The sequence below is a fragment of the Mustela erminea genome, chromosome 9, assembly GCF_009829155.1.
Source record: "Mustela erminea isolate mMusErm1 chromosome 9, mMusErm1.Pri, whole genome shotgun sequence".
Classification (NCBI taxonomy): Eukaryota; Metazoa; Chordata; class Mammalia; order Carnivora; family Mustelidae; genus Mustela; species Mustela erminea.
Window position 1 is genome coordinate 97586349 of NC_045622.1, and position 10394 is coordinate 97596742.

Consider the following 10394-nt stretch of genomic DNA (forward strand, 5'->3'; position numbering starts at 1 on the left):
GTGGTCAAACAAATTCAGATTTTAAAAAGTGAGAAGAAGTTTAACAAAAAATAAATCCTGATATCCATTATTAGCTGGGGTGAAAGAAGTAATCTATATTTTGGTGTCAGTTATATAAATTGGGGACTGCCTTTTTTGGTGAGAGATATCAAAAGTCTTTATAATATCTATATTCCTCTGTTTAGTCTATAAATCTGAGAAATTATCCTAGGGACCCAGAGATAACTTAATGCACGATGAGGTTTTTTTGTAGTATTAGGAAAAAAAAAAAGACTATTATTATGTACATTTACTTGACAGAATAATGGGCAATCATTAAAACAATGCCTTATAATAATATGGGAAATGTTTATATTCATCAGGATAATATATTAAACATATGGTGTGATTTCAAAAGTTTCAATGAAAAGTGAACAAAAATCTGTAGATAGGAGAAAGAATTGAAGTAAAATATATTAGAAAGTTGGCAAGATTTTTTTTTTTTTTTGGATGCTGGTACTGAGTAATTTTTTTCTCTTTAAACATTTTCTAAATTCTGTCTACTCAGCATGAGTTGTCTTTGTAATTACTTCCCTCCCTTTTCCTAAGAGGATCTGCTGATACACAGCCTTAGCAAAAACCAGGGCTAGCAGCTTTGTCTTTCCTTGTGCTCCTTTTGTCCACTCTGTGACTGAGCAATCTGGGTTCTGAAGTGTGTAATGTTGTAGTAGAGAGGGACAAACTGGTGAGTCAGGAGATATGGGAACTGTGTTTAGTCTCCCACAACCTAACTTCTCTGACTTGGGTCAGCTATTTAACATCTCTAGATCAAAATGTTAGCACTTGAAAGCCAAAGATATTTACACCAGCTTATCATACCAAAAAACTAACCTTAGTGACTTTTTAGAAAAGAAAATGAAAGTGATGTTTCAAGAGGTCTCCTATAGTCCATAAATGGATGAGAGCCCTTATTTGTTTTTTGAACCCATTCACTTAGGATTGTGGGAGTTTTCCAAATGAGAGAAAAGATTTTGAAATATTTTTTTTTCTCCCTGCAGGAACTTTCTTTAGTCCTATCCAGGCATTAAACATATGCATCATTCAAAGCAGGGGAAAGAGGACCAGATGATGCAGAAGGACAGACCAGACGACTTGTTAAGAATACTATTGGTTCTATCAGTGTACTATGTTAGAAAGTAATTAATTCTGCTAAGAACTGATCAACTTCTTTAGATCCAGGTATTGTAAGTTTCCTTTTTAAAAAAATTCGTTTAGCAAATAGTCATTGACCACTGTTTTAGGTCTGGCGATATGGATATTAAACACAAAAAATCCTCTTTCAAAATACTTTAAGAATAGGGTGAGAAGATAGAGGGAGACCAGTGCAACATAGTGTGTGTGCAAAGAGTGTGTACAAAGAGCTAGGATAGAGATGTGATCTGGGTGCTGTAGGAATACAGTGCAAGTCCTTATAATCTAGCTTTGGGTTGGGGAAGAGACCATCTTTCTTGTAGAGATGATATCTGAGCCTAGTTTTGGAGGATGTATGGGAGTAAGCCAGTAGAATTGGGAAAGATTGGGAAAATAGCATGTGAATGGCAATGAAGTGTTAGTGAGTGTGACTTGATCACGGAATTTAGGATAGTTGAGTATGGCTAAAGTATATGGTATTGGACAAGGATGGATAACACAGGTAGGTGATTAAATTCCAGGGACTTGTAATGAAATTAAAATGCTTAGATTTTATCTTGAAGCTAAAGAGGAGTTTTTGGAGGATTTTAAGCTGGATGATGACATGATTGAAAGATTGAATTTTACACATATTACTGCCTGTAGTGTGGCTGATTGAACAGGTGTCTGGGTGAGATATGAGGCAGGAGAGAACAGCTATGGTGTTATTGGAGCAGCCATCAGATTATTTTGCTAATTGATCTAAGTCTAGTGCTGAGAACTATGATTGGGGTATTGTAGGTGTGCAGAATGTTCTGGAAAAAATGGATGGATGCATGGATGAAAGTTAAGGAACAAGATTTGACAAGGTGTGTTGATGAATTTTGAAATTATGAGATGGATTAGTAAAGGGAGAAGTCAAGAATGACTTACTCCCATGTTTGTGGTGGGTGTTGGAGGAAATACAGAACGGGGGCAAGTTGAGTTGGGGTTGAGATGAGGAAGTCAGTTTTTGAGGAGATGCCTGTGTGCATTGCAAAGTGCAACTGGGAATTGAAAATTTGACTCTAAAAAAGCCAACTACAAAAAATATTTAGGGAAATTATTTTCCCATAAGTGGTTATTTTTAATAAACTAAAATTTATATAAATTACAGTTTTTGTTACCAAAAACCCCCTGAAGATATTTTCAGTCAGAAAATAGAATTCATTCCCATTGGTTAAAATGCAAGAGATGTAATATTTTAGGAGTTGTTTATTTTTTCTGCTACTTAACTTTGTACTTAGTCAAAATTATTAATTAGAAATGCAGAAAATGATTTGTATTATTAGTAGGTTCCTGCTTTGAGACTCAGGATTTAGGATAATGCTATTCCACAAACACTGATTTCCCCCAACTTTCTGAAATTTCTTGAAAGAGGTAGTAACAAATTATTCTTGGTGAATCTCTCTTCACCCAAGTCCTTGCTATAGCTCAGGATTCATGGATAGTCCACGAAACATCACGGAATTTTTCATGCTGGGACTCTCACAAAACTCTGTGGTGCAGAGAGTTTTATTTGTATTCTTTTTGATCGTCTACCTTGTCTCTGTTGGAGGCAACCTACTTATCATGACCACCATTATCATTAGTCCCACCTTGGGCTCCCCTATGTACTTTTTTCTCTCATGCTTGTCTTTTATTGATACTTGTTATTCCTCATGTATGACCCCAAAACTCATTGCTGACTCCTTGTATGAGGGGAGAGCCATCTCTTTTGAGGGCTGCCTGGCTCAATTCTTTGTTGCCCATTTACTGGGAGGAACTGAAATCATCCTGCTCACAGTCATGGCCTATGACCGCTATGTAGCCATCTGCAAACCCCTGCACTACATGACCATCATGACCAGGCATCTTTGTGCCCTACTGGTGGGCGTGGCTTGGCTGGGAGGCTTCCTGCATTCACTGGTTCAGCTCTTCTTGGTCCTTCAGCTGCCCTTCTGTGGCCCTAACGTGATCGATCACTTTGTCTGTGACTTGTATCCATTGCTAGAACTCGCCTGTACGGACACTTATGTCATCGGTGTGCTGGTGGTCGCCAACAGTGGTGTGATCTGCCTGTTGAACTTCCTCATGCTGGCTGTTTCCTACATTGTCATCCTGCATTCCTTGAGGTGCCATGGTGCAGAGGGGAGACGCAAAGCCCTGTCTACCTGTGGGGCCCACTTCACTGTTGTTGCCCTGTTCTTTGTGCCTTGCATATTTATTTATATGCGGCCATCGTCTACTTTGTCCATAGACAAAATAGTGGCTGTGTTTTATTGTATTTTGACACCCATGTTCAACCCCCTGATTTATACACTGAGAAATGCAGAGGTAAAAAATGCCATGAAAAATCTATGGAAAAAATGAGCAGTTGTGGATAGAGGATACAGGTACAGCAGGGAAAGAAATAACCAGTCATTCTCAATAAGAATTCATGTTCTCATGATGAGAGCTGAGGGACTATAAAAATTTTCAGGATAAAACTGATTTGAATGTTTAAAATTATGTCTAATCTGTTCATATCCTATGTTTCTGACCAGACAAATTATTATATGCAACTTAAATTTCTTCTTAACAGTTTACACTAAATTGCAGGACATAAAAGCACCATCTCTTTCTCCCTCACCTTTGTCTGAGATGGATCCTTCATTAGCCTGGGGTACTAATGATGAATAGAATCCCCTTATTGAAATGTTACTAATCTGGTCCTCCAACTCTGCACATCAGAATATTGATCAGAGTAGTCACTGATGGTTCACTTATACCTGATTCTGTCTACAATTTTTTTTCAAGATTTTACTGAAATATAGTTTAATGTGATCTTATTACACTTAAAAACATTCTGGGAAGAGTCCATCAGCTTCACAAAATTGCCAGGAATCCACAGCAGAGAAAAGTCAAGACTACCTTTACTGGCATGTTTCAGACAGAGACTGCTACTCCGGCTGGGTCTTGGACAGAAGAGCACAAGGTGCAGAGAGTGACTGGGTCTGGGGAACATTGGGAGGGACTCAGCGGTCTCGGGTTGCCCTGAGATGGACATTGTCCTCACAGCATAATCTACACTTCCTCTTCATCTTCCATGTGGATTCTTAGATGTTGATCCAAGGCTTTCCTGCCATGAACAGTTTTGAAGATGCAACCTGGATACCAACAGTTGAATGTCCTTTCTTGCAGGCATCCCTCTTTGTTCCCTTGACCCTAGGGAAGAACAAATGAAGAGGCTTTTTGGGCATTGTCACTGTCTGTGGAGGGACAAGTTGGTTTTGGAACAGTAATATTGGAAAGAATCTACAGCTTGGGACTCTGAGAATACAGCAAATAAAATTAGGGATTGCTGAACTCAAATCATGAAAGTGCACAGAATAGGTTTATACTAAAGTTAACATAACTATCATATGTTGTGAAATTCTGCAATTAAAGTCTAAACATTATGTCCATGTGACCACACACATACACATACACAGAAACTGTTGAACATTGACTTGGTACATCAGTTTACAAATGGGGTCTCATATTGTCCTCATAAGAAGTTGACATAATTTTCTTTTTAAAAATGAAGAAAATGTATTCACAGAGGTTGATTTACTTAGCCAAGTTTGAGCTGGAATTTAAATCCAGATCTTTCTGTCTGCCTTAAATTACGATCTTGCCAAAATGCATAGTGCTTTACTCTCTACAGATCTTCCTCTGAATGTATTATTTTGTGTTTCCTGCTTGTAAACTTCCTGTTATCAATCTTATTGTAATCTTTGCCCAGATTTATTTCAAGTCCAGAGTCACTATTCAGTATAACATCCAGGAGGCTGTGATTCTCTCTAATTCACTTGGTAAAATGCTTGCTCCTGGTCACTCGTTACTGTGGAAAGGCTTTGCTTTCCATTTGTATGTCTTATTGTAACTTGAATTCTCTGGTCACTGTCCCAGGTATTCTGCTTGAGGGCTATATTTTATTGATAATACAGTGAAAAGAATTTTGTAAAAGTTTCTTTGGCAGGAAGAAGACTATAGACAAAAGTAAAAAAAAAAAAAAACAAACCACAACTCACTAGATGGGATAACATTTCCTGTGCAATATTTTTAAGTATTTTTCCTGGTTTCCATAGCTCTTAATTTCACTGTTTCATATCTAATGCCAGTAGCAACACGTTCCCCCACAATCTTATGTTCCATGGTACACAGATTATGTTCATTGGTTTAAACTGGTGGCATTTGTCTATATTTGTTTTCATAGAGTTTACAACTTAAGATAGAACTTAAAAGCCAGGTTATGAAACAACACATGGCCTGGTGATGTAAAATTTTGTACCTTGTAATCTGCCTGTGTAGGTCTGGATAGGGATGTGTATTTTGAAGTAGGTTTATCAAAATGGCAACGGTACTTAATTTTGTGGTTTGATTCTATTTTAGTTTGAACTTTTACCCATGTATTTTTAGGTGTTTGTTTTTAATGTACAATAAACATACATGATTTCCCCCAAACAACAAAGAGACATTATGAACAGAATTTACTGGAACTCATAAATAAACTCAAGCTGGTTCTTTGATAACAAACAGCATCCCAGATGACGTTCTAGATTCTACAGGCATCATACTGAATAGAATCACACTCAAATCTTATCTTCAAAAAAAGACCTAGTCCCTGGGAATTAGAATTAGAAAGCTCATTAACATAATGGATTTTCCTTTTAATAGGCCAAAGGAGAAAAACTGTATGATTCTCTCAGTATATTGTGTTAAAGTATTTTATTTCAGCTCTCAAAGCTATCCTGACAGTGACTACAATTCTTTTAGGCTCCTGGAGGTGATTTAAAATAAGAAGGCTCTGGCAAGTCATGTTTTAGGAACTTTTATTAGTTATTTTATCCCTCACCCAATGAGAGTGGGGCAGTGTCCCATTCCAGAACACCCAACTCAGAGTGTCTTTCTTAAGATTTTTGCCTCTCTGTCTCAGAGCAGTGAAATGTGTGAATCTGAACTCAAATAGTATTCCAAGGTCTTTGAGAATGGCATTATAGTATAGACCACTGCTCAAGTTCCAGACTGGACACAGGGTGGCCTACCTTTGAGAAAGAGCAGAAGAACACTCTGGAAGATTTGCTAACAGAACTGACTTTGGGATCACAGCCCACAGAAGATGGGCTGGAAACTGCAACCTGAAACTAGCAAGATTAATTGCCTGCTAAAATTAAAAGTTCAACATTCTCAATTTTAAAAAGATCAGGTATCATTACATAATATTCAAAATATCCAAGATACAATCCGACAATACTAAACATACAGCCAAGGAGGAAATCTCAACCTGCAAGTGGAAAACAACAACAACAACAACAACAACAACAAAAAAACCCAGCAGACTCAATGACAAAGATGGTGGAATTTTCAGACAAAGACTTTAAAGCATCATTATAATCATGATCTCATAGTAAGGGGGAATGTATTTGAAACAAATGGAAAGGTAGAAAGTGTCAGCAAAGCAATAGAGATTATAAAAAAGAATGAAATAAAAATTGAGAACTGAAAGTTTCAATGGCCAAAATTAAGAATTCACTGGCTGGGCTCAGTGGTATAGTAAGAATATAAAAGAAAGATGAGGGGGAGAGAAGATGGCAGGGAAGTAGGAGGAGGCGCCCTTTCAACCTGTACCCTAAAGTGAGCTGATTACCTTCCAAAGAACTCTGATCACCCATGAAATCAGCCTGAGATCAGAATTATACACGTCTGGGTCTCTACAGGGGCAGAAGATGCTAGTGGGCAGGTAAAGCAGAGTGGGAACATTGGATTGATATCGGAAGATAAACAAAAGGGGAGTGAGCCACCAGTGGCGAACGATTGAAAAGTAATACCCCAATATGAGAGTACCCAGCATCTGGGGACCAGCATTAACTTGGAGACTGGTTGAAAGCACTCAAAGAGAGCAAAGGATCATGGGCGCGGGGGGGGGGGGGAGAATTGTGGGAATCTGGGCAGCTAGGGAGAGGGGCTTAAGTTCCGGGACCCAGGACAGCCTCCCCTGACACTGAGCCAGAGAGTGCAGCGGAGAAACCAGGTCTTGGTCCCTGAGCCGCCAGCACACCCAACACGTGGGGTCTGGCTCCTGTGAGGGGCTGGGAGCCTCACCAGAGGGCAGAACACTGAGTTGTGCTACAGAGCCCGAGATGCGCTTGCCCCTCACCCTCCCCTGAGAGAGATGCAGGAAGGCCCAGCCTGGAGTTCTTAGGCCAGCGCCATTCCACCAGAGCCTGAGACGTGTGCACGACCCTCACCCTCCCCTGAGAGAGGTGCATGCAAGCCCAGCACTCTCAGACCCTGAAAGACCAGGCACTCACAGCCCCGGCCCTCGGGAAAATCTCAGTGTGCGATCACTGCTTGGAACCTCTCTGGCGGTCTGGAGCTGCCCAGACAACCACCGCTGCCATGGTTTTGGGTACAAGCAAAAGATCCTGTGTCCCCAGGGACCGCGACTCAGAACCTGCTCTGCCAGTGGCCAAGGGGGATTTTATTTGGGCTCTGCAGCACCCACAGGAGAGCAGACTGAGGCTTCTCTCTGAGAGGGGGGTCAGGGTGCAGTTTGCTTTCCTCTAAACCTACAAAAACCATCAAAAGTGGTCAAGGCAAGAGAAAAAAAAAAAGTGAACAAACAAAAACCTCCAGAAAACAAAAGCCTGAAAAAACTGGTTTCTTCAGAGACCACACTCTTGAGGGGGGTGGAAGGACTTAACTCAGGGAACATCATTGACTGAAAACCCACGTGCCAGGCCCCTCCCCCAGAAAACCAACCAGGGAAGAAAAAAAAAAAAAAGGATGACAAGAGAAAAACCACCACTACTTCATAGGACAATTTTTATTTTTAATTCGTTCCTAGTATTCTGGCTCATTTTTTTATATAAATAATTTTTTAACCTATTTACCATCACAGCGAGATGTCCAGTACATCAAATTCCATAATAACCTTCTAACCTGAACTTTTTGATATATACACCTGTGTTTTTCTTTTGCATTTCTATTTTTTAAATTTCTTTTTAAAAAAATTTTAGTTTAGGTTAGTCTAGTTTATTCGTTTTTATTTTATTTTCTAATATTCATATAGAGTTAAACTTCAAGGTAACCCCCTTTCCTCAATAATGCTACCCCATAGGTAAACCAATTTTTAATCCTCCTTTATCTTAGGAAAGTTGAGTTCTTTAACAAAGATATCAAGATACATCCAGGAAGAGTCAAAATAACCTTCCACACCCACACTGAGAATTTATAACCACTCTCCCATATTTTTCTTCTGCCACTGTTTCTGTATATTTGTGTTTGTCCTGGTAGTATATAAATCATACTTGGGGTTATTTTTGATGAGGATCTTCCTTTTGTTGCTTTTATATATGTATATATTTTTTCTCTTGTCATAAACTTTTAACAATCTTTTTGTTTGTCTGTTTTTGTTTGTATACTTCATAAATCTTACCTTGGGGCCCATTTGGGCTGAGCCTTCTCTTTCATCTTCCCTTTTTTTCCCTGTCTCTCTCTCTCTTTTTCTTTGTCTTTTTTTTTTTTTTTTTTACTCTCGTTTGGGTGGGGAATCCTGATTACGCAGAAGCGTTCCAGGGTGCACCTTGACTGCACCACAGTTGATATATCCAGCTACATTTGTTCAGTCATCTCTCACAAAAATGACTAGGAGGAGGAATGCCCAACAGAAGAAAAATACAGAGGCTGGACCTTCTGCAACAGAGCTAAAGGCTATCGACATAGACAATATGTTGGAAAGGGAATTCAGGCTAACAATTATCCAGGCAATAGCTAGGTTGGAGAAAGCCATAGATAACCAAAATGGAATTGATTAGGGCTGAACTGAAAGAAACCAGAAATGATGTTCACAGCGTTAGGGCAGAGCTGAAAGCTACCAGGGATGATGTTCACAAAGCTCTCAATGAGTTCCAATCTAATCTAAATTGTCTCAAAGCTAGGGTAACTGAGACAGAAGATAGAATCAGTGATCTGGAGGACAAACAGATAGAAAGAAAGGATCAGGAGGAAGCCTGGAATGAACAACTTAGAAGCCACAAAAACAGAATCAGGGAAATAAATGATGCCATGAAACATTCCAAATCAAATTATTGGAATCCCTGGAGGGGAGGAGAAAGAAAGAAGCCTAGAAGATATAGTGGAACAAGTTCTTCATGAAAATTTTCCCAATCTCACGAATGGAACCAGTGTTCATGTACTAGAGGTCGAACGGTCTCCAACCAAGATTATAGATTCCAGAAAAACATCAAGGCACCTGATAGTCAAATTGAGGAATCATAATTGTAGATATAATCTCTTGAAAGCTGCTAGGACAAAGAGCTCCTTACGTACAGAGGAAAGCCCATCAGAATAATGTCAGACCTGTCCACAGAGACCTGGCAAGCCAGAAAGGGCTGGCAAGATATATTCAGGGCACTAAATGAGAAGAACATGCAGCCAAGAATACTTTATCCAGCAAGACTGACATTCAAAATGGATGGAGGGATAAAGAGTTTCCAAGACCAGCAAGGCTTAAAAGACTATGCAACCACCAAGCCAATACTGCAGGAAATATTAAGGGGGTTCCATAAAAGAGTAAAACTCCTAAAAATAGCATTGAACAGAAATACAGAGACAATGTACAGAAAGAAAGACTGCAAAGGTAAGATGATGTCAATAAAAAAGTATCTATCAATACTCACTCTCAACGTGAATGGCCTAAATGCACCCATAAAATGACACACGGTTGCAGATTGGATAAAACGACAGGACCCATTCATATGTTGTCTACAAGAGACCCATTTTGAACCTGAAGATACACCCAGACTGAAAGTGAAGGGATAGAGAAGAATCTTTCATATGAAGAGGTCTCAAAAGAATGCTGGGGTAACAATTCTCATATCAAATAAATTAGATTTTAAACTAAAGACTGTAGTCAGAGATATAGAAGGACACGACATCATTCTTAAAGGGACTATCCACCAAGATGATCTAACAGTTGTAAATATCTATTCCCCCAATATGGGAGAAGCCAATTACATAAGAAAACTGTTAATCAAGATAAATAATCATATTGATATGAATACATTAATAGTAGGAGATCTTAACACACCACTCTTAGAAATAGACAGATCATCGAAGCAGAAAATCAATAAAGAAACAAGAACATTGAATGACACATTGGACCAGATGGATCTCATAGATATATACAGAACATTCCTCCC

At 39.0% G+C, this 10394-nt stretch overlaps 1 protein-coding gene across 1 annotated transcript; it reads left to right on the plus strand.

Moving 5' to 3' along the window:
• The first annotated feature begins 2631 nt into the window (after nucleotides 1-2631).
• LOC116599354 (olfactory receptor 140) lies at nucleotides 2632-3540 on the plus strand. Its single transcript, XM_032359166.1, has one exon. The coding sequence runs from the start codon at nucleotides 2632-2634 to the stop codon at nucleotides 3538-3540; it is 909 nt and encodes a 302-aa protein (XP_032215057.1).
• The last annotated feature ends 6854 nt before the right edge of the window (nucleotides 3541-10394 follow it).